The sequence below is a fragment of the Phyllostomus hastatus genome, unplaced genomic scaffold (assembly GCF_019186645.2).
Source record: "Phyllostomus hastatus isolate PE091 unplaced genomic scaffold, TTU_PhHast_1.1 phas_scaffold_385, whole genome shotgun sequence".
Taxonomy (NCBI): domain Eukaryota; kingdom Metazoa; phylum Chordata; class Mammalia; order Chiroptera; family Phyllostomidae; genus Phyllostomus; species Phyllostomus hastatus.
Window position 1 is genome coordinate 978,210 of NW_025334026.1, and position 27,516 is coordinate 1,005,725.

At 39.7% G+C, this 27,516-nt stretch overlaps 1 protein-coding gene across 2 annotated transcripts in view; it reads right to left on the bottom strand.

Moving 5' to 3' along the window:
• Positions 1-26,878, bottom strand: part of ZC3H7A (zinc finger CCCH-type containing 7A) — a 33,126-nt gene extending 6,248 nt beyond the window's left edge. Inside the window, exons 1-19 of one of the 2 annotated variants that reach the window (XM_045819534.1) lie at positions 26,742-26,878; positions 15,809-15,910; positions 14,716-14,755; positions 12,879-13,076; positions 11,528-11,686; positions 11,179-11,259; positions 11,047-11,085; positions 10,357-10,390; positions 9,583-9,866; positions 8,868-9,075; positions 7,749-7,813; positions 6,753-6,939; positions 5,594-5,755; positions 4,754-4,950; positions 4,376-4,476; positions 3,783-3,964; positions 3,070-3,146; positions 2,191-2,327; positions 1,675-1,780 (exon numbers count right to left, since the gene is read on the bottom strand). In XM_045819534.1, the coding sequence (XP_045675490.1) occupies positions 1,675-1,780; positions 2,191-2,327; positions 3,070-3,146; positions 3,783-3,964; positions 4,376-4,476; positions 4,754-4,950; positions 5,594-5,755; positions 6,753-6,939; positions 7,749-7,813; positions 8,868-9,075; positions 9,583-9,866; positions 10,357-10,390; positions 11,047-11,085; positions 11,179-11,259; positions 11,528-11,686; positions 12,879-13,076; positions 14,716-14,755; positions 15,809-15,876 (2,325 nt within the window). In that variant the 5' untranslated portion in view covers positions 15,877-15,910; positions 26,742-26,878. Of the gene's footprint in view, positions 1-1,674; positions 1,781-2,190; positions 2,328-3,069; positions 3,147-3,782; positions 3,965-4,375; positions 4,477-4,753; positions 4,951-5,593; positions 5,756-6,752; positions 6,940-7,748; positions 7,814-8,867; positions 9,076-9,582; positions 9,867-10,356; positions 10,391-11,046; positions 11,086-11,178; positions 11,260-11,527; positions 11,687-12,878; positions 13,077-14,715; positions 14,756-15,808; positions 15,911-15,998; positions 16,170-26,741 lie in introns of those variants that run through there. The other variant, XM_045819535.1, reaches the window with a different exon arrangement.
• Positions 26,879-27,516: the final 638 nt, after the last annotated feature.

A 27,516-nucleotide genomic window follows, 5' to 3' on the forward strand; every position in this document is an offset into this window, starting at 1 on the left:
TTGGACTAAGGTGAGTAAGCCTGCCCCTTAGAATCTCCTGTATTAAATCAGTAGTCAATACATCATTCTGTGACTGAGTTTATTATTTTCTTTTCCCAATCAAACTCCACTAAGTACTTAGCAACTACTAGGGAAACATTTATCATAGTCTTTAAAGATCAATGATAAGGAGCAGAGCAAAGAGAAGACAAAGGAAAAAGCCAGACACTGTGCTGGGCTTTTTACATAACACCATCTTGTGTACTCTTCCCTATAATGTAATTATTCCCATTTACAGGTGAGCAAACTGCGGCTGAGTAACTTGACCATGGCCCTTCTGGCACACTCTAAAGCTCATTCTCTTTCCACTTTACCACACTGTCTGCGCACACACACACAAAGGGTGTTATTTCTTCTTTTACAAAAAGGATCCCTGAGCAATCCCTAGTATGGTAGAAAAAGAAGAAATAAGCTACTACATTATACAGCAGTACACCATGTCTGAGATTTCAGAATAACCAGCAGTGCTAGGAAGCTACCACATGAACTAGAATTGGTCTCAGTTGTGTTTAACAAAATATTAAGGAATACACCCATAACCTCCACCATCTTTTAAAGCCCAAGATATCAACGGTTCCAATCCCTCTTCTTCCCCTCCTACATACCCCACTGATGAAGTCACCCAAGTCTAGGGGTCCAAAACCACTGTGGGGTAAAGCACAAACACACCACCTCCTTCTAAGACTGACCTCGTAACCTGCATAAGTTTTACAAAGTGCAAAGTACTCTGGGTGATGAGAAATTAAGCTGTCTCTTCCTCAACTCTCTCTGACAAGTCAAAGAGGGAGGCTTCTTTTACCAAAGGTACTCTGCAATCCCTCTGACCTGCTTCTCTGGGCAGAAGGTTCTCTCCACATCTCCCCCATCGGGACAGAAAGTTCACAACCTGTCAAAAGTCCAGTGTCCCTGTTCACTAACTCACACAGTGAAAGCCCTCCAGACTCTCTCCAGACCCACTCCCTGGTGAAGAGGACAGTCCAGAGCCAGCTCACAGGATTCGCTTGGACAATCATCTTCAAGACCATGGACGGCACCAGAGGGTATTGAGGTAAAACATGCCACCTCGTGACTGAAGCATTATCCTAACTTTAAGTTGGTCTGGCATTTTTGTTCTAAGGGTTTTTGAAGCACATCTTCCTTTAACATTGAATACTTTTCCTTTGGGTTATTTTTAGAAGGTCCTATCAGGTAGGGTATCTTTTAGTACCCATTGCTTCAGTAAAAGAAACAGGCATGATAAAAAACAACTCATCCACAGCATTCATAATACAGAAGGCCTTGGGTTTGATGGCAAAGCTGAGGAATCAAATTTAAATGAAATTCTCTTCCATTCCCTCCCAAAAGTAATTCACCTGAAAAATACAGTCAATCATGCCCATAAGTGTTTCTCAAGACTCTCTTTCTTGATTCTCTATTTACTTTTTCCAAATAACTCCTAAAATTCCAATCAATATGAAAACTATCCCAGAATCACACAAATACTAAAGGGAAGGAAAAAAGAGAGGCCCATTTAAATTTCACTATTATGATGAATGAGCATTATTTAAAGGGTGCCAGTTTCCATCTGAATTACTACTACTTTCTAATAATTTGAAATGCCTAATAAAAAAAGTGGCTTAAAAATTACGTATGTACATCAAACTGTAAAGGCATTTGTTTCTTTGTGGGGAGAGGACGGATGTTCATCCACTTCTTACGTTCAACAGACATCACTCTCATCGCACGACGGTCTTTGATCCACCTAAGAAAAATGGAGTTCAGAAAAAACAAAGACACACTGGCAAAAGGCATAATATAAAGGGACAGGTACGAAGTTTGTACCTAAAGGACCAGAGATTTTTTTCCTCAACCCTTCTAAAAGAAATGCCTTATGATGCTGTCATTTCATTTCCTGTTGATACTCGTAAACAAACATTCTCTACCAATCCTAAACAAAGAAATGATAAAATACAAGAAAAACACTTGAATTTTGTTGAATTCTTAGCTACTAAAGCCTAAAAATCTCTTCCCTTGTGCTTTGTAATTACTCCTCAACTACCTACTTTTCCCCTCCTTTCTTCAAAGTCTTAATCTTTTCTTACATATATGATTTTAAACCTATAAAACAGATCATTATGAAATAGGTATTGTTTCCACACACATGCTACTTACGAATGCCTTGCTTTTGCACTACAGTATTTTCTATTTTTGTCTGGTTCAATGACTTGACCATTTCTCAGACACTGAGAACACACGAATTTTATCTTCATATTAAGAGATCCAGGCATCGTTATTTGATTGCCAGGTACCTAAACAATTAAAATATCAGTTTTAATTTCAACAGAAAACCAGTTTTCTGAGAACAAAACACTGACTCGCCATGTATTTATTTTTCATAATAACATATCATTTCTTTTTGTCTGGTTTGATGATTTGACCATTAATATATACAATCTGATAACTAAATCTATTCTCCACCCAAATGTAAGAGGATATGATTAAAAAGCAGATTAGAGACACTAAACCTCAATTTATGAAAGTCAGCTCTGGAACTGATGACTGAAGTTTTTTGGGTAGCAGGGGAGACAGTGGATAAAGTGGTTTTGCCAGACGGGAAGCAAAATGACAAACACGATCTACCTCCCTTACATAATACAGAATACAACTTTTGGACTTCTAAAATTTCTTACTTTCAGTATGATTACACCCTTAAACATTACATACTTATACTAGTTAATATTATTATGAAGACTTAAAATTATTTTTTTGCATAATAGTAAAAATCCCCAAAGCCCAAGATCCCAGTTGTTCTATCAATTAGGCTGAGTAAGAAAATTGTGTCCTATATTCTTGACAAGTATTATGGGATGCTTAGTTTTTATGATGACCAACTAAAATTCAGAATTTTTTTTTTCACATTAAGAATTCGTCAACTCAGCAGATAATAAGAAAGTAGTGGACTGCTAATATGAACAGCCTCTGCCAACAACTAACATCCATTAGGCCATTCCAGAAAGATCCCAAATGAGAAAAGTACACAAGAGAAAATACCTGAGCTCCAGGTACATTTGCTTCCAAATTTTGCCAATATTGTTTAGATTCTTGAGCAATAGCATCATGTGAGATACCTAGGAAATGTACAAGCCTTCCATTAGGTCCTCTATGTAATAACAGTCCACTGGTCAGGTCACAAGCAGACTCAATTCCCTAATTATTACTATACAGTGTAATCTATTATCAACGAGGAATGAACATCATGTGACTCTTCTCCAAAACAAAATATTTAGCCCTGGCTGGTGTGGCTCAGTGGATTGAGTGCTGGCCTGTGAACCAAAGTGCCACTGGTTCAATTCCCAGTCAGGGCACATGCCTGGGTTACGGGGTCAGGTCTCCAGTGGGGGTGCTCAAGAGGCAACCACACATTGATGCTTCTCTCCCTCTCTTCCTTCCTCCCTTCCCCTCTCTCTAAAAGTAAATAAAATCTTTTTTTTTTAATGGAATATTTACAAATAGAGCTCTTGGTGCTTTCTGAGAAATCTTCCTCACGAAACCATATTACATGCATCAACTTGTAGCAGCAAATAATTAGATGGGACCATACTAAAAACAAGCCACTCTAAAAATGAAAAGTGACTGCACAGTTTAAAGCTCAGGGCAAAATCAACAGAGTTGCCACATCAAGGTGATGAAGAAGGGGCTCAGAGACTGTTTCATCAAACCCTGACTGCCCTTGAGACATGTCTCAGTCACACACACACATCTACCTGTTTCATTTTGCAATATCCAGACTTTCAATTCTACAAGACTGTGAGCATAAAAACACTCATCTTCCCTTAAACAGCCATATCGAACCTCATGTCGACATAAATCAAGGTGACACTGATCATTAAAAGGACGTATTTTGGAGTATTTTACTGTTGTCTCTCGCAAAATGTGGACAAGGCACCTAAAATGAAGATGGAGTAACATTTTAATATTGGTGTGCCATAAATTTTAGAAAATATATGTATGTCAAGTTTAGACTAAAAATACATTTCAAATCTTTATCAGAAAAAATAAACCACTATATGCAATTACTGGATTAATTGGGGGAGGGTAATTATACATTAAATCATAAAACTCCTAAATCCATGTCATGAGCAGCTAAAAATCAATAATGCTTTTTCATATTAAATAATTAATTTAATAATTCACTAAAAACCTCCCAGCAAAATCTACTAACAGACATTTTTAAATAGTAATTGTCTTTCAACAAAAGGAGAGTGGGGAATGCCTGGGCAGATAACAGTGTGGTTTTATTTGGAGCTAAGAAAATAATCTGTTTTGTCACTATAAAAATTAGAAACTACCAACATACTTATTGTCTTGAAATTCATGCTTTGTAACCGGGTGAGAACAAGAAGTAGAGTTATCTTTATTTCTTTTACTGATCATTCTAGGCTTATGATCAAAACATTTCTGGAACAGACAGAGAAGAAAAATTATCACAAAAATATAATATAAAATATAACTTGTGTACCCTGAATATTTCTTCAGTATTATTATATACTTATATATTATATGCTTATACCAACTAATATTCATTATTATCTCTTGGATAACTGTTGGAGCTACCATTGCCAAGTGAGTGCTTTATCATATAGTAGGACCTGTACTAAGTACTTCATACTTCTGGGCTTGCCAGTCAGAAACTATCACCAGTGCTGTAGCAGAAAATAAGGTGTGGAGACAGCACCTCACAAAGGAATATAAATTCTCCAAGATGCTCTTGCAGAAGTTTGAATACAGTAAGGTCGATCTTTCCACTGCCACCAAAGAAAGCCTCTCTACTGAACGCCCCTTTCCGTTCCAGTGTCCAGACATCTATCTCTTCTTGGCAATAAGCAAACGTGCAGTGGCCTGAATATCTACATTCCTCCTCAGCAGCTACATCTATAAAGACAGAGGATTAAAAGTCATTTACAATGTGGCCCATTGGTTTTTCAAAGCCAATGAATATTAAACATGTTTAGGGCATCATCTGAATTTTTATAACAATACATGGAGAGCTTGAAACAGTGATACCTATGTTAGTAGCCAGAGATGGTATTAACTTGTAAAAAAAAAAACCAATAAGCACAAGTATAAAATTTTTTTTCCAGACAGGAAAAAAATCCCTTGCTCTATGTTTTAAAAATCATTAAAAAACATTCAGGTTTGTTCAGATAAAGTGGCTTGACAAAATAAAAATACTAAGTTCTTGACAAAGCAGCTTAAAGAACAATATTTTCAAAGCTTTAGTTCAGTGTTCTGATTTGGTATAGACGTAGTCACAGCACTTAACAGGTTTGAGACAGCCTCTGTTTAAAACCTAGTCCAAGTCCTGTTTCCATAAACAGCTACAAAGTATACACCACATGAGAAGTTTAAAAGCAAGATAAAAATGATATAAAAAATACTAATTTTTCAACTCAAAGAACTTACCATTAACTCTATCTATATGTTTTTATTAATGGTAATCCTAGAATCATTAAATTAAAGGCAGCACATCATTTATCACATTTGTAACGTATACTGACATAATTATAGTACATACCTTTACATATATAATAAGGTCCTTCATAATTTGTTTTTGTTGGTCTTGGGCGTATTTTTTTCCATGATTTATCTTCAACATTCTTTATCCTACCAATTAAAATATCTTTCTTACATTTATGATCTGTATTAGCAACATAAGTGAAATCCATTAACTTAGGGCCTGAAAAAGATGTAAAAAGGATTGCTCATATGCACAAAAGTATCATTTCACTTTATAGGCACACTTACAGGCAGATGTGAGCAGACTCAGTGATTACTAAACTCCTACAAAAATCTCATTTTCATAACCCCAAAATGTAAACAAGCTACTAATTTTGCATTTTATGGTTTTTGTTAGACAACACAAAATTCTAGTCAACACCAGTTCTTCCCAAATATACCCTTAATTTAACTTTTAGGAGAGGAATTCTAATGGCTTGTAAAGAACACTATTAAATATGCAACTAAGAAGAAAATGAATTGAGGAATAAATTATATTTCAGCTGAGAGTAAATTCAAAATAAATCACTTAATTTAAGAGTAAAGATAAGAAACAAATCAACAGAAAGTACTTTAATTTTCATAAACATTATATCATATACTAGTCTTATATTTCTGTCTAGTTTTTGCTCTATTTGAAAATAACCACCCTGGCTGGCATGGCTCAGTGGATTGAACGCGGGCTGGGAACCAAAGTGTCCCAGGTTCGATTCCCAGCCAGGGTACATTCCTGGGTTGCAGGCCATAACCCCCAGCAACCGCACATTGATGTTTCTCTCTCTCTCTCTCTATCTCCCTCCCTTCCCTCCCTAAAAATAAATAAATAAAATCTTAAAAAAAAAATAAAAGTTGGGAGGGTTATTAAAAAAAAAAAAAGAAAATAACCAAGTTCTTTAACATACATTTAGAACATAAACAATTTCATAAATATCTCAATAAGCTTTCAAAATCAGGTATTTTACTCCATTTGATTCTTTAAATAAAATTATATCAAATAAGAGAAGAGACTTAATTAGATTCCAAAGGCCCCAAATCAAAAACTGTGGCTTGTTTAGAAAGAATTCAAACAGGGATTGAAAAAGTCACAATAGCTGGTGTTTGCCACATATATTTGCAAATTTCTAAGAACTTTCAGGTTACTAATTCAGTACTGTCCGCTGCTTTGTATTGGTCCTGACCTGATCTTACAAAACAGATTTGGCAAGCTTGTCGCAATTCATGGGTTCCTTCAAGGGGATGCCTTGGGGTCACTGATGAAGGTGGTTTTGTAGCTGCACTTCCAAAAAAGTTTCCAAAGTCATTCCTAGGGTGACTTGAAATTCCCAAGAAGCTCTCTGAAGCAAACAAACTTCCTGGTCCATTCATCTGCAAGGAGAATAAAAAAAAAAAACAAAAAACAGCCAACAAATACTGATTGCACTATAACTAAAGCAGAAAATACATTCTTCTGAAAAATAAGACATCCTTCACAGACTGAAATTTCCCTGTCTTTGGGTCTCTACACCCCTCCCCCACTTTTCTGATCCTCCATGAGTTCTTAAATGTAATAGGTAATTGTTGTTTCCTAGCTAACACATTTTACATTCCTTGATCTTATACAGTTGACCCTTGAACAACATGGGAATTAGAGCACTGACCCCCATGCAGTCAAAAATTTGCATGTAACTTTTGACTCCCTAAAGATTCAAATGTCCAGCGGTATCCTCAGGGGACTGGTTCCAGGACCCCTGTGAATGTCAAAATCTGAGAATGTTCAAGTCACCATCTAAAACACCACAGGTGCATGCAATCAGCCCTCCACATCTGCAGGCTCCCAACCTCAGTTCAGAAACAGTACAGGCATTTATTGAAAAAATTACGCATATAACTGGACCCTCACAGTTTAAACCCATGTGGTTCAAGGGTCGGCTGTATTTCCTGGTGTTGTTTACTCTGTGCTAATGCCTCTTAAACACTGTCTGCAATCGTGATTAATCTGCTGTGACAGATCCAGTCTTAAACACAGAGTGTTTATTGCTGGATGTTCCAGAAGAGTCTTATTCTAACACTATTCCCCACGGCACACACAAAATTTCAGGGAGGCTATCATAGTCACTCAAATAACTCAGTTACTTAAGTAAAAGACCTATTTTCAAATTAACTGATGTATTTACAAAAGAGGAAGTGGCACTTACAAGTAAAAGGGAAGAATTACTGTTGTTAAGCGATGTTCCCTCTCTAGAAGTGGAGGTGGACAGATCTAAAATAACAAAAAAACTTCAACAGACCTTTTCATTCTAATCACGTAATAAAAACATCAGGGCAGTAGCTGACTATGGCTCCCCACGCTACTTTCCATCCCAAGTCCTAGGAGCTTTCTTGCTCATGACTGACACTCAAAGAGGGCTCTGGAGGTTTTCCTTTCCTCTAGAAACCAAGGACATCAAAAAACCCTTAGACAGAAAAAATTTAAATAAAAGTCTATTTGCAGAGCTAGAAGCTAAGGCAGGGCCTACCAAGGGAGACTATTTAAAAAAGAAAGACTAAGAAAATAATAAACATTCAATGAGAAAAGAGGCTCTCCTTTTGAAAATATGAAGCAAGAACTCACTCACCGTAACATTAAGAAAATTAATAAGGTTCAATTACTTTCTTTTTCTTAATCTACCATTCAATTATTTTCTCCTTTCCATTCTGTCTCCCACAAAGTTTAGTTTCTTCTGTTGTCAATGTTTAAATCAATTATTTTGATTTTTGTCCCTTGACCATGCAAAAATGCTTAAGACTCATGTTGGCTACAGAAACAGGGGTCCTTACCAAATAAAACTCGTCAATCCCTGTAAAACTAACGCATAGCTTCCTGAGTCGAATGGGTGCAGCCTAAAGTAGATCTAATGATTACCATCCTGAACATTGATCTTAAATTAGCTTTAAATAAGTTATTTGCTCATTTCAGAATTTAAAAGGACAATCTGTAAGACCATTTAAGGTGGGGTACACCTTTCTTGGAGAAAATGCTGAAAGTCAGTTCACCCCCTAAAAGAACAAACACCACAGCTTAACAAACCATCCTATTTAAAACAACAACAGCAGCAACAGTGCCATGTATATTCCTATTCTCCTTTGCTTCTTGTTCTCCAGAATGGCACATTTAAGTCAAGGTATATTTAAAATTAAAGGTTGTGTTTTTATATTTTCACCTACAATGAAAATAATTCAAGTACCAACTCTCTAGGGTTAAATAATTGCCAACCATAAATTGTTATTTTTAGAAAATGAACTGCAACTGTTTACACAAATGGCTCAATTCTTACCTCGTTTGGATTCACTCATTGAAAATGAATTTAAAGAAGAACAGAAATCCTCTTCTAAGGATGAGGTCAAAGGTGGATACAACTCTGAGAAGGAGGTTGGAGAAGCATACCTCGCACCAATGGGCAAGGTGCCCAACAGAGATGCGGAAAAGGGTATGGCAGGGGTGACACTGAGTGTCGAAAGGGGTCCTCTGACTAAACCTGATGGCTAGAAAAAAAATAAAAGATTTGATGACAATCCATGAAACTCAGGTCTAAGTTGGCTGAGCTGCTTTTAACATTAACATATAAAAACAAATCATTACACTAGGTAAATATGTTACATAACAAAGTTGAAGTCAAAACCGAGACTTAGTAGAGGAGCCTAAGCTATAGAGTTTATTTTTTTCCAAGCCTACATTTTAAAAACAACTGAGTGAGAAGCCCTTCATCTATTAAACTTATTTTTTCTTACATATCAAATGCCTATTTGCCCTTTCTATATGTGTGATTCCAAAAGGCACTGAAGAAAAATTGGCTAATTACTGGATAGTATGTTTCTTTTTTATTTCAAAAATGACCAAATTAGCCAGTTACTGCCAAAGAAAGACAAAACTAATTTTCAACATAAGAAACCCAAAGTTCAGCCTATAAGCAACACTGAAAATATCTAACAGGTTATATTGCTATTTTTTTTATTAAGCTTGCCTTCAGAAAAAGTAATGCTAAACTTTACCATAACAGTTTCATTAGTTTCAGGTGCAGAATCAAGGAGGTCGTCTATTTCATCTCCAAGGACCATATCTCCATCATCTAAAAAAGCTTCCGGCATGGAGAAGGGCATCTTTCCTCCATTTGCCAACACTGTGGATGGCAGAGGGCTCTCTTCCACTTGCAGTGGCAAAACAGAAGGTAAGGGCATAACTGGAACTGAGGCCAGCTCACTTCCAACTTGGTGAGAAAAACTAGATGCAGGTACAGGAACACCAGGAACTGCTTCTTGCCTTGGAGTTAATAAATCTGTAATGTGGATAGAAATGTACTCCTTTTCAGTGTATGTACATAATACTACTGTTAATAAACAAAAATAGTGAAAATAAAGAGCTAAGTGAGGATATGAAAGTGATTATAAAAACAAGAAAATACAACAAAAACAATTTAAATAAAAGTAATTCTAAAAATAATTTGTTTTACCCAGGAATAGATATATTCATTTTAGAAAACATTTTCTTCTTTCTTGAAATGCATGGGCCCCTTTTGGGCAGAACTACCAATGGTGGTGAGGCCACAGCGTGCATTCAGTGACTGCTTACTGATATCAGCATTCTCAGTCACATGCCAGCACATCCATAAGTACTAAGGTGGTTTGCAAAATTATTCTTGCTTTCATACTAATAACCACACAGTAATTACCTTACTGTCAAAGGTGTCAAATATTACTTGACAATGGTAATACATATAATGTCTAGAACTGGTACTTTTCAGATTAAGATGACATGGAAAAACATACCTGGCTCGATATCTTCCACAGAACAGTTCAAAGCCTAGAAATTAAACCAAATAATGAATCATAGTATTTTCAGGATTCTAAACTATAAAACAATCTGTGAAACTCACTGTAAGAAACCAATGCAGATTTTCACAGAACTGTTGACTCCCTTCCAATTGAGATCCATGAAGTAAATGGAGTATGTAAATGTTTCTAACATGTGGTGTTAAACAGTGCTAGTCTGTCAGCACCACCACTTGTTTCTCATGGACCAGGAATTCTCTAAGAATCAGCGGCATGCCAGTGCCAGAGGTACTCATCTGCCCCCCACCCCAGAAACTCACAGTGGCCATTAGCACCCTACCAGCTCCAAGATGACTTACTTTTGAAAAAACAACTTAATTGTGTTTATCCCAGTGACTCCCAAAATCAGTATATGGCCTTAAACTACTTATTCTAACAAAACCTAACATCTCTGAAAACCCTGTAAAATGCTCCATCAGACTTCAGGAAATGCTGGTTAAGAATAAAGATATATTCAAGTTGTCAGTTCTCTTTTTACAGGACAGGAAGCTCTGGTCAATTATGTATTTGAGAAATAAAAAAATCTCAAAAATAGACACAAACTATAAATATTAAAAGCAAAACTGCTAACATGTCTATCTTTTCTTCTTTTTTAAGTTATGATTCTTACAGAAGTAATAACTTTACCTTGGTAGCCCCATCCACAGGAACTGATTTTAATGACAGCTGAAAGAAAACAAAGATGCAAACTAAAAAACAGAACTGCCTCCAAATTACAAAATAAAATGGGAACACTTGATGGAGAGAACGCCAGCTTACCTCGGCTCTAACATATGCTTTTCTTATTTTAAATCCCAATTTCTGAGCTAGTTCTTGAGTTAGTTTTATTACATGTTCATCCTGAAACAAGTGACAATATACAGTAATGGTGAGTTATATTTACTAACTGTGAATAGGCAAAACTTTTGCCTATATAACTTATATAAGTTACATAACTCTAAGTTATAACTTATATTCTGCCAAGACATTTGCTTCATGAGCAGTCAGTCCCAAGTGAAGTAAGTTGGTGGCTGGCTGTAAAGTGTCATTCTTTAAATGCCATATATCTACAAGGATGTAATAAAATGGCCATGATGTAAACAAATGAACAAAAATACAAATCCCATACCTGAGGCACTGCTAAGGAGCATTTTGCTACGGCATCATAAGCCTCTTTGTATCTTCTCAAATCGCTTAGAGCCTTAGATTTCCGATACAGAGCTTTGCAGTTACTGGCATTTAAACTGAGGACTTTATCACAGTCTTCTACAATTTTTTCAAGGAAACCCTAGTGTGTAAGACCAAATAAAGTTAGCAATCAAACAATTCATGTCTTGCATTGATGTCTTCCTGTAAATGCAAACACACGAGACCTCAGGCTATTACCCTCTTAAACGCAAGGTTAGCAGTATTATTTTTCTTAAAATTACTTGCATTATGAAATTTCAAATACACAGAAGGAGAAAGAATATCATAAACACCCATGTACCCACCCCCCAGATACGACAAATGTTAACATCTGGCCACGAAGGCCTCAAATCTTCAAGAAATAAAACTTTCCAGACATCATGGATGCCTGCAGGTATCGCCCTCCTGTCCTGTTCTCTTCCCATCTGCAGTTACCCCTTGGTGGGTCTCATTAAAATGCCAAATGGAAATATAACTTCCAAATAGCCACAAGATGAGAAAGGAACACATTTTGTAAAAAACAAAATAAATTATCAATGAATGTTCACTAACAAAAAACTAGGTAGCAACATGGGTACCTTTCTTATTTTCATGGCTGTTTACTGGATGTCCATAGTGAAAATTATAGGCACATCAAAATATTAATTTTTAAGTGTAGATGTGTGAAAGGTTGTGTTAATTCTTTTGAAGGCTACTTTTTGTGCTTAAAAAAAGCTCCTGAGAGGACTGAATCTTGACTAAGAAGTGAATTATCAATATAAATATCTGACAGAGCTCATCTCTGAACATTTGTATTTTGTCTCCCGAGGCTGTTTTGTTTGTTGTTTTTTAATAAACACCATCACACCCAAAGCCATACTCAAGTGGGAATCTCTAAGGATCATTAACTAAGAGACAAATTACTTTTAAAAATCCCTAAACATTTGTCCAAAGCTGATTTTTTTAATGTTTCAGGCAACTCTAAAAGGAATTCATATCTGTATTTAAAACTGAAAGTAGCCCTGGCTGCTGTGGCTGTGGATTGAATGCCAGCCTGAGAACCAAAGAGTCGCCAGTTGGATTCCCACTCAGGGCACATGCCTGTGTTGCAAGCCAAGTATCCAGTAGGGGGTGCGTGACAGGCAACCACACACTGACGTTTCTCTCCCTCTCTTTCTCTCTCCCGTCCCCTCTCTCTAAAAATAAAATAAATAAAATCTTAAAAAAAAACCTTGTCTTAAAAAAACCTGAAATTAGAAAAGTGACTTATTAATGTACTATGTTGAAACACTGCTTCAAAAGACACAACTCACCATATTAGAATAGCAAGCAATACGGTTTATATATAATTTTTCAATGATTTCTTTAGGGATTAAAATTTCTTCAGACTTTGCATAATCAGCTATATTCAAAGCTTCCGTGTACTGGCTTATCGAGCTGTTCCAATCACGTTCTCGATAAACATCATTTCCTTCATTAAAAAGATTTCTCACAAGAGCATGTAAATATACCTAAAAAAAGAAAGTTACCACCTGAAACCATTTAAGAAATAAGTTGGGATATAGGTAAATCTTAATTTTTGTACCTAAAATTCCAGAGGAAATAATTTGAGATTCACGAGCACTGTTGTTAAGAAATTATGAAACTGGGTCCCAGTCACTGCAGTCTCAGTGCAGGTTTCATCCTGCTTGCTTTTTCAGGAGACATTTTTAATATTAAGAAAAATGCAGCAAAAGCACCCTGTAAGTGATTGTCCACATCTCCAACTCTGTGCTTGGGACGAACTCCTGTAAGTAGAAATTCTAGTTCAAACAGAATGAGAATTTTAAAGCTCCTGACTAATATTTCTAAACTGCCTTCCAAAAGGGCAATAACAAGGAACACTTCTGGTGGTTCCCTTCAGGGCACCCCACCAATGTTGGGCAGCATGTGTGCCCGTGTGCATGTCTGCACCTAAAATCTCTACCAATTTCTAGGTGAAAAATGGCTCCCTTTCTTACTTTGTGTCTTTCATTACCAGCGATGCTGAACTTGCTCACCTTTTTATGGACCATTTGTATTCTTTAATAATCTGTTTATTCAGGTCACTTACTGCTTTAGAGGGAGAGGGATGTGAAACCTTTTTCTTATTAAGTATGCATAATATGTAGGTATGTAGAAAAATTTTTAAGATTCCTTTGTGATTTCTCTCACTGCTTTAGTATTTGAGAAGTCCTTTGTTACCACAAGATCAAATAAATATTCAAGTCTTCTGCATCCTTTCATGAATTCAGGTCAAAGCTAAAAAAAATAGTGAAGTAAACTGGACAAATCAATCTTTAACAACTGAGGTGACTTTCGACATGCCATTTAACCTCTTTGGACCCCAGTTCCAATTTAAATGTAAGGATTATAAAATCAATTATCAAATGAATGGATTATTCCAGGTGACTTATAATCATAATACTTTATGATTCTACATCTGTTTGGAGAGAGGGAGGAAAGAGGGAAGAAGAGAGAGACTGAAATAAGGGAAAAGGAGAGACAGAGACAAAGAAGTAACACTTAGAAGCATCAAAACCCTCAGAGACACAAAATCACAGGTGAACTAATTGCAGAGACAAGGACCTGTATTCCAAGACTCAGTACTCAGCTCTCCCTATAACCAGCCGATTCATCATTGGCTCTTACTACTCAGTCACCCTTTAGTATTGTTAGAACCTCTCCTAAATAAAAGCAGAAGAGTCTCTGCATTCTCCTTCTCAACATATTCTGTCCCACTTATTTTTGATGAAATGAGAGGTAGGCTAAAACTAATTTTCAAGGGGCTCAAAAGATATATTAATTCAAAGCAATACTAACAGAGGAAAGAAAATACGGGGCAACTGTTCAAGTATGTCAAAAAAGCCAATGTTATCCTATGTATGAGGGTCAACCTACTTTCTCTATAAATGCTCACACACTAAAGATTTTAGGTTTTGTGGGCCATATGGCCTCTTGTCCCAGCTACCACATCTTGTGAAAGCAGTCATTGATTATACATGAACAAATGTGTGTGGCTGTGTTCCAAAAACAGACAGTGGGCTAGATTTGGGCAACAAGGCCATAGTTTGCCAACTCTTGCTTTACATTTAGTTCACAAGCTACTGAAGAGCTTTCAAGAGTCATTACCGCATATTGTTCCTGTGTTCCTGGATATGACAGCGGTGACCTAAGAAGAAACAAATTAATTTTAATTATCAGGCTCTTATCAGAATGTATTCATCCAGAAGGCATTTTAAGCATCAGGGTCTATTAGCTTACCGCTGGTTCAAGCACATTTTAAAGACCTACTTCTCCTCTACTACCATTATTCACATGTAACTACAGTCATGTGATAAAACCCTGAAATTATTCCTTTGTCTTTTCTTGACTATGTACATTTTCTTCTCAAATGTACGGCTATTAAAAGGTCTAATTCTTCACATGCCAAAAATATTTTAAAATAGTACAGAACCACTAATCCTATTTGATCCAATATCTATAGTATAAGGAGAAGACTGTCTCCTTCCCAGGAAGAACAGAGAGGACTTCTTCAAGGATACATCCACCCAAGCCACAACTGTCTGGTCACTGACATGCCTTACAAAGGTCAGTTAGAGACTGAGCTTCTCAACAGAAACGTCTGATCACAAAAGCCTTATGTGTTGACAGATGTTCATTTTCATTCATCAGAATTGTTCTCACAAGATTAGGTTCAAATTTTTCGGTCTAACATTCTCAGGGATCCTAAAAGATCTTGGCCCAGATATCAGTAACAGTATGATCCACGTTGGAACACAAAGAAATCAAATGTACAAAAGCAAAAATTATTGCTGTTAACAAAATAACAATTTCTAACCCAAATTAGTGGGACTTACGATATATGACTAAAAAATTCTTAATCTCTGCAAAATGTATAGCCATATAAAAAAGTTAGGCCCTGATTGTGTAACTCAGTTGGTTGGAGCATCGTCCCATGCACCAAAAAGGCTGTGGGTTCGGTTTCCAGTCAGGGTGCATGCCTGGGTTGCTAGTTAGATCCCTGTCAGGGTGCATGCAGGGAGTGGAGAGGGGAGCAGCCAATCCAAGTTTCTCTCTCTCTCTCCCCTCCGCCCACCGCTCTCCCTCCCTAAGGTCAGTGAACAGATCCTTGGGTGAAATTTAAAAAAAAAAAAAAAAAAGAAAGAAAGAAAGTTTTAAAAGTTAGTAGGGGATGAAAACACAGGTATTAATAAGCTCTTACTGTATAAACTGTAGCCCTTCCTTAATGTTCTGCTGCCTTTTTCTTCTCTCCTCGGACGCACTGGACATGTTATCCCACACATTCACTTTCTAAGTGAGCAATCTGAAAAGAAAGAATACACAAAATTACATCAGGCAGCCTGGCTCCAGGACCCCAGTTGAAACATCCATCATGTGAGGTCTTGCCACACAATTTGTTGTGGACACGTCCATCTATGCTGACTTGACTCTTGGGTTCCCAAATCGAAGAACCATCTCTGAGTTATCGGTGTGGACCCCATTGTCCAGCTCACACAGCATAACATTTTCATGTTCCTTTAGGTTAAACAGCCATGCAGATTTTGAAGCCTCCTCCAACATAATCTGCATGAAAAAGTCATTTCTCTCCTCCCAGCTTTTCTCCTCTCCTCCAACCACAGGTTTTGTTGCTTCCCTTCCGATTTGTACACGTAGGCTGCCACTAGAACAGTCCGGTCTTGTTTTGCTTCTGGACACTCTCCAGAAGTGAAAGGTTTCACATCCGCTTGCCTCCGAGGGAGGCTGACTTCCTTGTGAGCACACTCTAAACCTTTACACTTATTTTGTTACAAAAACTTCTGAAATAATCCTTGTTGACACAACTGATAAAATAAATGATCTAAATAAATTTATTACAATTGGAATTTTTTGGAAGGTTAAAAGTTTGCCTTCCATGTAACATTGGCAAATGTCAACGTGTGTCATTGTGGTTAGTATCTAACCCCACTAATAGTAGGCAGCTCCCAGCAAGTTAAAGGAGGACCACAGGGATTAGACCTGTGATAAAAGAGCATCTCCCAATGTCCTAAACTAGGGTTTCTCAAGCTCAGCAGCTGGGAGAGATACCGGCCATTTGTGCACTGCAGGATGTTAGCAGCATCCCTGGTCTCCACCCACGAGATGCCAGTAGCACTCCTTCCCCCACCCTTTTTGATAACCAAAAATATCTCCAGATATTGTTTAGGTCGCCAGGAGGAGCGGGGAGGGAGGGAGAGGATGAGGCCCATCACCCTCTGAGAGGATGAGAACCACTGAGATCTAAGCCTAAGAACACATCCTACCACATAAACCATGTATTTGGACCCACGTGACAGAGAAACTGCACCCATGTTTCAGATACATAGCTGAACTTTTTAGTTTCATTATTACTTACCACTTTAGTTTTATCTTTAAGTCTACTTTTTCAAAGTGTAGAGGTGAGGATGAAAGTTGGAATGCCCCAAAGGCTGACAATTGGTACAATTTTTTTTTGTCTTTAAAAAACTGTCAGTTCTAAATATTTCAATCTCATACTTAAAAGTTGGTACTTAACTGAAGTGTTCACATATGAAAGGACATGATATCTGGAATTTGCTTTAAAATGCTCCAGCAAATAAAAAGGGGGGTTGGTGTGGCGATGAAACAGTGGAATACTGATAACCAGGGAGCATACAAAGCTTTTTTCTCTCTAGTTCATAAGTTTGAACTTTTCCAAAATGAAAAGTTTAAAAAGCCTGTTACACTGAAGTAAAATGGAATTATTTCTGGAATTTGTGTCTAAGATAGGTCAGCCTAAAAAGGATGAATGGGTGGAAATGAAACAAGGGGGCCAAAAACACGGGTAACTGTCCCTGCTGGACAACGGGGAGGAATGTGGGCGTTAAGTTCTGCCCTCCTACTGGTACAAGTCTGACCACTTCCATGATAAAAAAAAAAAAAAAGGTAATTCATACTTGTATGTGCAAAGTTATTTAAGGAGGCACTATTTGTAAGAGAATAAGTCTGCAACTTAACTCAATATCTAGCAAAAAGGAAACGGAATAGATGGTGCTGGGGGATAAAAAAGAACAGGCAAGGAACAACTCCTTCAATATGACTCAGTTTTCTTTGTTTTTTCAACAAAGAAACAAACAACCTCCAGATGGAATCACAGAAAACTATAGCAGCACAGGAATAGGTGGGACACTGTCTTTTCACCGAATTCCATTAAAACATTTTTTTGAATTACCTCTGGAAAAAAAATTAAGTTTTAAAAAAAAAGCCTACCTATGTAGCCTCTGAATCCTTCCTTGGAAAGATGACTTTAGGGACCACCAAGGTTTTTTCCTTCCTATTTTATTTAAAGCAGGGCCAACGCAGAGTCAAAACAAGAGAGCTCAAAGGCACCCCGACAGAGCAGCACTTGGGGTTCATGGCAGTCAAGCCCAAAGGACTGGGACAAAAACAGAGATGCCAAATATAAGAACTGCTGCTCCCGCTCTTCAGTGAAGAGCATGCCTTTCTCCCCACCTCTGTCCAGCCCAGGTGGTTCACTCAAAAAGTAAATCTGTTGGCTAACAAGGGACTCTTGGGTAATTCCCCAGAAAGTGCAGGAAAACCTTGAACCTGGACCTCTTAAGGACAAAGCGTAGCTGAAAAGAGCTGACAACTCAAATAAATGAGTAAGAGGAAATCAGATGCAGACTCTTAATAGCGTGAAATATATGCCTCCTTTAATGTTAAAGGTTTGGGAACATAATATTAGGTGATATTTAAACATATGACAGAACATTATGTGTTCTGTAATTTTTCCCCAAAATTTCATTATGAAAAATTTTACACTCACAGTAAAGTTAAAAAACTTTTCACAATGTATACAATATACCTACAAGGTACCTACATTCCACAATTAATATTTTTAAAAGATTTTACTTATTTTTAGAGGGAGGAGGGGAGGGGAGAGACTCATCAATGTGAGAGAGACATCGATCAATTGTGTTTTGCATGCATCCCAGCCAGGGACCAAACCCACAACCCAGGCATGTGTCCTGACCAGGAATCAAACCACTGACCCTTCACTTGTAGAACAATCCCCAACCAACTGAGCCATGCTGGCCAGGGCTACAATTAATATTTTTGCTATATTGATCACATCTGCTGTCTTTATCCATCTGCCCATCCTTCTGTCCTTCCATCAACGCACATTATTTTGGTAAATTGCAAAATGAGATATTTAATTCATCGATTATAATTCACCACAAAAGCATACATATCATAACCCAGAGTTCAACATTTGTTTCAGTTTCTTAGTGTAAAATGTACCAATTTTAAGGAAAGTTTTGACACTCATGTAGCCAGACCCAATCACGATACAGACCATTATTTCACAATCACTTTTCTTGCCCCTTCCCCAGCCCATCCCTGCCCTACCCTTGGCCCCAGGCAAACAATGGTCTGATTTTTTTCAACACATACTAGTTTTACCTGTGAAATAAGCCTCCCCCACCTCCCATTTTGGAAGAAAGAAAAAGATCTATGCTTTACACACCATTTTGTTTTTTGGGTAAATTAAAATCTGGCCTCAATTTTACAGTAAGAAAGAATTTGATAAAGTGAATCCACAGCTGCTTTTCTTTTTCAAACTCAGCAGCACATGGCAGGTGTCCACTTGCTTCCTGAAACTGGGATTCCACCTCCCGCTGACCTCTAAATGTGAGAGCCCTGGGGCTTCATCAGACCTGCTTCTCGCCTCCAGCCACACTCTCCCCTCAGGGACCGCCCACACTGCCCGGGAGTAACGGATCCTCATCTAGGGCCCAGGATACTCCGTGGTCCATCCCCAGGCAGAGCTGGATACCCTCTACTGATGTGACAGTCACATTTGGATGTCTCATAGACATTGCAACCTGTTTTAAAAGTAGTATTTTAGCCCTGGCTGGCGTAGCTCGGTGGATTGAGTGTGGGCTGTGAACTAAAGTGTCTCAGGTTCGATTCCCAGTCAGGGTACATGCCTGGGTTGCAGGCCATGACTCCCAGCAACTGCACATTGATGTTTCTCTCTCTCTTTCTCTCTCCCTTCCCTCTCTAAAAAAAAAATAAATAAAAATAAAATCTTAAAAAAATATATCTCTAAAAAAAAAGTAGTATTTTAATATTATGACAATGAAATGTCTCCTCCCGACCCTGTCACTTAACCACCCTTTTGCCCTTCCTGAGGGCAATCGACCACTGTCACCAAGTCTCTTCTGTGACCTGACAGAGACAGTCTGTGGAGCAGTACTGAATCTTGATTGTGGTGGCGGTTACAAGACTATCTGTGCAGGGGACAGTCTGCACAGACACAGACCACACACACGAGTACGTGTCAGAACTGGTGAGGACCGAGTGAGGCCTGTGTTGGCTAACAGTACTATACCAATGTCGACTCCTCAGCTTTCATATCACACTTGTTATATAAGATGGCACCACTGAAGGAGGCAGACGAAGGGCTCATGGACCACTATACACTTTTGCAATTTCCTGGAAGTCTACAATTATTTCAAAACAAAAGTTAATAATAGCCCATACATTATGTTATTTTTCCTATACCTGCTGGGGCTCCCAACATGTTCTGCACCTTGCTTTTTTCATGGAGTACTTAGCCTAGAAGGTAATTTCATATCGGTACCTACAAAGCTGCTTTATCTGTAACAGCAGTGTAGCCTGCTCCAGGAAATGGTTGGAACATAACTTCACCAGGTCCCTAGTGATAGACATTTTGGTTGTTTCCAATCTTGAACATTCACCAGACACACAGGACATTTCATATATGTGTATCCTTAACTTTTTTCTCTAAAGTAAAGGGTATATATATATATATATATATCTCTTTATTTTGGCAGCTATTGCCAAGTTACACCAAATGACCCTACCTAGAAACAGTGCTTGAGGGTGGCTACTTCACAGCTTCACCAGAAATTATCAAACGTTTTCATCTTTGTCAACCAGGAGGTGAGAAATAGTGGGATGGTATGGTGGGTTTTGTTTTTGTCTTTTCATCATCAGTAAGGCTGAACATCTTTCCATATTTAAGAGCCATCTGCACTTCCTCTTTGTGAATTTTGTTTGCTCAAATCCTTTGCCATCCTTCTTCCAGGTTGAGCTTTTCTTATTTATGGAAGCTCTGTATATGTTGAGGCAAGTAGTATTTTGTGATATTACTATTATTTTCCCCAAGTTGACACCAATCTTTTGACTTTGATTATCATACTTTTTGAAGTTGTATTTTTAAGTAGCTGAATTTATCATTATTTTCTTTTACGGCTTCTGGATTTTTGCATACGCAGAAGCACCTTCACCACTCTGGGATCATAAAATAATTATCCATGTTTTCTTCTAGTACTTGTATTCTTTCACTAAACCTACATTTTTTAAAAGATTTTATTTATTTATTTTTAGAGAGGGAAGGGAGGGAGAAAGAGAGAGAGAGAAACATCAATGTGCGGTTGCTGGGGGCCATGGCCGGCAACCCAGGCATGTGCCCTAACTGGGAATCGAACTGGCGACCCTTTGGTTCGAAGGCTGGTACTAAATCCACTGAGCTACACCAGCCAGGGCAAGCCTACATTTTTTAAAAAAATCAATCCACCAGTTTATGTAAGAAGTGATGTAGAGCCCTGGCTGGTGTGGCTCAGTGGATTGAGTACTGGCCTGAGAACCAAAGGGTCGCCAGTTCAATTCCCAGTCAGGGCACATGCCTGGGTTGCGGGCCAGGTCCCCAGTAGGGGGTGAGTGACAGGCAACCACACATTGGTGTCTCTCTAAAAACATAAATGAATAAATAAAATCTTTAAAAAAAAAAAAAAGAAGTGATGTAGAGATACAGACAGTCTGCCCCCCGCAAATAGCTACCCAGTTGCCCAAACTTCATTTACAAAAAGATCCTCTATTCTACAATGATATGTTCAAGGCCACCTTTATCATATAGGAAATTCTGGGTCTGTTTGTGGCTTTTATTCAGCATGTCTACTTGAATGGCTCTAATCCTCTACCCTCCTCCCAATCCTAACCCCTTTGCCCAATCTTAACCTTGTCAGTAATGAAACCACCTTCTGGCCAGCACAATCAGAAACCTGGCATTACACTCTTCTTTCTCTCACATTACACAACCAAAAAATCCACCCCACTGACAAAGCCCATCAGAGACACCATCAAAATAAGTGCAGGGCACCCCAAATCTGGCCACTCACAACCTCCTTGCCTGAGTCACACCATCTCATCTCTTCTGAATGTCCTGAATGTCGCAATATCCTCCTTTCTCAGCCTCTGTTGTCAGCTCCAGGCCTCTCCACTGCCCCTCCCCCATTCGTTTCCTATATTAAACTAAAAGGAATGCTCTTTTAAAAAAAGAAATTGGTTATTACAGCCATGCCTAAAATCCTGCAATGGCTTGCCGAAGCACTTAGAAGAAAACCGAGATTCCTGACCTTGACCTACCAGATCTGGGAGGGACTAACCTCCCAACACTCTCTTCACGCCACCCATACCCAGACTGACTTACTCAGCTCCTATCAGACTGGCCTTCAGTGTGTTCCTAAAATGAGGACTCTGTGCTTCTGGGTCTTTGAGCTTGCTGTTCCCTCTGTCCATAACACACTTTCCAGGTATGCAGAGCTGGCTCCTATTCATCCTAGAGTCTTGGCTTAAATGTCACCTTTAGAGGCCTTCCCTTACTACCCTAAACTATCACCACATTCCACTCTGGCTCCATCATTGACTTCAAGAGGTACTTTGCCTTTCTTAGTCCTGATTTTATCACAATAGCGGGGACCAGGTCAATGAATACTTGAATGGAAGAATAAATGCAAAGTTGAGAGGCCCCAGAGTTAAAACCTGGTAAAAACTGTTCACTAAAAGGCAAGCTCTGGAAAGGGGCGGGTGCCTGGGAGGAAATGACTGGACAGAAAAGAGCTTGCTATTGGGGATTCCACCCCCAACCTTGTAGAGAAACAAGTTGGGGAGTAAATCAACTAGAGGCAGAGACAGAAAGGAAAACCTGAAACCATGAGACTCCTGAAGCAGTGCAGTGATGACAGGGAAAAAGCAAGTCAGACCCACTTGCTTCTCTTTAAATGAAAAGGAAATGGTGTGTGAGGGGGGAGACCTGGGAAAGCTTTCAACAGTACATTTTAAAACAAGAAATTCAATTATATATGAATTTCATTAAATTAACTAAACTCCTGCAAGCTGGAACACCATCTTTCTGGAACCAGCTGATTTTAAAATTGTTATTCATTCTAAAGTTTTATGTAAAAACAAAAAGTACCCTGGATCTTCATTATAATTTCTTTAAGTATTTACTCAGGCCTGGTAGGTAAAGCTCATTAGACTAAAGTCTAGTACAATGTACAGAGCTGGTAACTGGACAATGTATCCATTCCCACGAAATCTTGGCCTTCCATGACAACTTTAGAAAGTACCTCACATTAACAGAAGACACCAAGGTAAGTGAAATACGACTGCAGCAAATGGCACAGATAGAAATCATAGCTAACCCTTGGTGCACTTACTGCATGCCAAGCACTCTTCTAAGTGCTTTACATGTATTAAGTCATTTAATCCTCATAATAACCTTAAAACATAGATCCTATGAGGAAACTGAAGTGACACAAGCAGTCCAGGATAACACAACTACCAAGTGACAGCCAGATTTCAAAGCCAGTCCAAGCCTGGACACACCCACCACACTCTTGCAGCGTTAAGAGCTGATGCCTCCTGGAGGAGGAAGAGCATGTCTGAGTTGGCACTGGGCTGGGCTCTCAAAGACTGTACAGCTCTGACAGACAGGTGGGTACTTGAAACCCACTGAAGAGGAACAAAATAAATATATGCCTGCACACAGTGTCATACATGTTCAAGGGACATAATTTAAAGCAATTTAGACAAAGCAGAGGGTTTGCACCAGAATGCAATGGACACAGTGAGTCAGGATACCACTCCAGGGAAAATCTTTACATGGAAATCGGCTCAGCCCTTACCATAATGTATTTCGATACAAGGAAGATTATTGGGCCTTATTTACAAGATGTTCTAACACAGGACCAGAGAAAGTGCCCCAGGGAACATGGAACTGTGCTTGTATTTTTGCCTTAAAAGGTAATCCCAAGTTTCAAGTGAAAATTGTAGTTACCAGCCTGCATCAGACCCAAGCCCCTGTGTAATGGCATAAACAAGCAGGCAAACAAATAAAAAGTAGTCATTAGCTCACTCTGGTAACACTTACAAAAAAGCATATGGATACAAAGAAGCCCTCCTGACTACAAACCCAGGCAATGAAACATCATCACAGATGGTCTGCCACTTAACTCTGGCTCTCCTACTGGATACTTTATGAGGCAGTTTTTCCCTTTCACTGAAAAGGTGGTGATAGAAGCTGTGCTAAACAACATCAGAAAAGTAATTTCATATGTTTGCACCCTCCCCAGACTTTCATTTTGAAATTGCTGTTAGATACATGTGACAACGGTCTCCTACCAGTACCCAGGCCTGCTAAGGCACAGGGCACATCTCACCCCACACACCAACTCTGTATGGGAGGAATCAACAAAAAAAGTGAAGTCTTTCAGACAGTTTGTCAAGAGTCGTGCATACTGTCAGTGACATGCCCAGGGACTGCATATGAAGTCTTCCCAAAGGCCAACTAATATCTTGTTCCAAATTCAGGAGGCTCTAAAATACTCTACTAAAAGTAAAGGCTCTACTTTCACTACTATTATTATTATTGAAATATAAAAAGTGCTGCCTCTCTTGTACTTGTTCCAATACATGGTTCCTGGGGCTAAACAAGATATGTGAAATTAATGAATATTAATTAACTGAACATGTTGCTAAACTCACAACAAAATTTAAAAAGCAAATTTCTTGTTGGGACAAAACCCGGTAAGGGTAAATAAGGTTGTTTCTTTACAGCAAAGAATATCACCTCACTTAGTAAGTCAGTCTTTGTGTGTGTCTTTCTCTGCCTCTCTGAATTAAAACATGTATTATCAAAAGCATCAATTTTTAAACTTCTGGATTAATATTTTAATATTTCTCTCCTCTAAAAATATTACCCAAAGGTTTTTTTCTTAATTTAGAAACATCTCATACTTGAGAGAAAAAAAAATTTACTTCCAATCCTAAAATTCTGGAGAAGTATTTTCATTAAAATAAAACATTTCAAGATATAAACTAGAAAAGAAGTTTCCACACATCACACTTATTCTGGAAAGCCGATTCTAGAGTGAGGCAACAAGATACAGACATCTTTTGTTTCTACCTAGTCCTTTACTGGAAAGCGCAAAACTTTCCAGCAGTCACAGTCACCATCCTAGAGCTGAGAGTCCATCCTCATTCTCTCCCATGTACACATCGATTTAGCCCACCCTAATTGGCAGGTTTTAAAATCAATAAAAAATGTACAATTGTGGTATAATACAGTTGACAGCCACCATTTTTATGGGCACAAGTGGACTCTATCTGTGGAATAGGAAGGTCAGAGCAGGGTAAACCAGCCCCAAAGCAAAAGTCACAGTGACTTGGAGGAAGGCATGAGCTCTCCAGTTTATTTAGGTGGCAGAGGCCCTAAAGATTAACATGCTCTCTCAGCAAAACACATGAAAATACCGAAGATATTCAGCCTCAACAACTCATGATTTGATTCTGAGTTGAACCTTTTATGACCATTTTCAGACTCCAGTACACAGCAGACACAGCAAGAAAAATCTTCAAGAAAATTCTGTCCATTAACTTGAATTGTTCTGCATATTAGGACAAGATCTCATTATGCAGTCAGCACAACAGTTCAATTCTGCTGAGGGAGAGAAGAAAAAGGCCGCGGGTTCCTGGAGCACCTATAGAACAGGAGTCCACCTGCCATCAGAGCAGCAGGACAGGATAAGCAAATGGCACAGGCTCCCAGCCACTCCTGCCCCTATTCACTGGCTCTGTCCGACAGAAATACAAAGTAAGCCACATATCTAATTTTAAATTTTCAAGTAGCCACATTAACAAAAGTAAAAGGAAGCTGGTGACACTTTTAATACACTTTAGCTAACCCAACATATTCAAAATATTATCAACATGTATTATTTAAGCATGAAAATATTATAAATGAGATATTTTACTTTTTTCCCCCATAGTGTTTTGTCTCAGGTGTGTTGTCTGTTTCACCAGAATTTGGTCCAGCCACATTGCAAGTGGCCACATTCCAGTGGCCACCTTCCTGGGCAGCGAAGGTCCAGTTCAAGCAGTTCATTGCTCTTAAAATACCTAAGGCGGGTACCTTCTTTCACTCCTAACCAAGAGAGAACAGAAAAAAAAACCCAACGACTGATAAAGTCACCCAATCAGGGCGCAGGCGCAACTCTCTCGCGCCCAGCCAGGGCTTTTCAGCTTGACCACACCCCTGCAAGGACCATCCCCGACTGGAAATTCACGTTAATGGCAACTGACAGGTCCTCGTTCTTTAAGGGTGGATTAAAGACACCTAAAACGGGGCAGTTTCCGCATCCACAATAAAGACAAGAAACCAGTAGTCGCGCCTCCTCGATGTGTGTCCCGCGCAAGTATTAACCCGAAATAAATAAACGTATGCGGCGTGCATTCTTCCCGCCCCTAAATCCAAGCTACTGAACCAGGGGAACCGCGACCGCGGAACCAAACACAAACAATGAAAAAAAAAATTTCTTTTTGGTTAAATAACCAGAGAGGAGGTACCTGGCGAACGGAAATGCATGCAGGCATGGGATGGCAGGGAGAAACAGCCCTTTTCGCCCAGTCCCCGGGGCCGCGCCCCAGGCTGAGCCGCCCCCCCCCCGCCCCCAACGCCCCGAAAGAGAAGGGAAGGAGAGGGAACCCCAAGGACCCCGCGCGCGCGCTCATATCCGCCCAACAATCCGTAGCCCGTTCGGGAGCGCGCACCCGGACCTTCCCCACCCCCGTAGGCCCTTTGTGGCGGAGCGCCCGCCGCCTCCGGCCCACTCTGTGCTGCCTAAGGGGACCATACGTGCCACCCCTCCCCCGCCCGGGGTCCGTTACCGGCCGAGCGCGAGCACAAGGCAGCAGCGGGCGCGCGCCAGGCGGGGGTGTCGCGTGGGGGAGGGGCGGCGCTCGGGCTAAGCAGATGGTGGGCGTGCGGCGCCCCGGCGGTACCCACTTACCTGTGGAGACGGGCGCGCCGGCCAGCGGGCGGATAAGGCGGCAGCAGCACACAGAGGAACGGGCGACAGCAGTGGTGGTGGCGGTGGCTGCCCCGGCGCTTGCTCGCAGCTTCCCTCCGCGATCCGTGGCGGCGACTGTTCCCCTCGCAGCGCCCTCTGGCGGCGGGAGGCCGCGCGCGCCGACCGGGAGACGCCGCCATTGGCTGCGCCGGCAAGCGTAGGTGCCTGGGTTGTCCGCGGCGCCACGTCGGGCCGGGCGGGTACGAGGAACCCGGGACTAGCACAGGTGGTAGCGACCCTCGGCTCAGCCGATCGCGGGCCGTCCCGGAATCGAGCCTGCTGTCAGCCTCGGCCTGGGCCGCCAGACTGAGCCGATAAAGGGATCAGGTCGTGCCCGGGACACCCTAATACTGCTAACTCCTGGGGAATGGATGCATCATTCAAATTCATATGCGACTTGTGTATTTTTTTTCCTAGTCAGCGGCTCCGGGGATAGAACTACGTCTAGCGGGGAACTAATCCCAGTTTCGGGTATCAGGGAGTCTTCCCAGAGAGACTTTTAGAAAGTACTATTTAGTGCTTCCTACTCGATTAGTAACTGTGGAACCTCAAAACAACCATTATTGTCGCCCTCCCTACAGATGAGAGGGAGCATGGAGTTCAGTGGCAGCTCTGGGATGGAGAGACAGCCTCCGATCCTCAGAAGGCCTGGCTCTTTGCCCTCCAAGTCCCAGCCCAAAAGCCACGTCTTCCACCTGTATTTTCGACAGTCAGG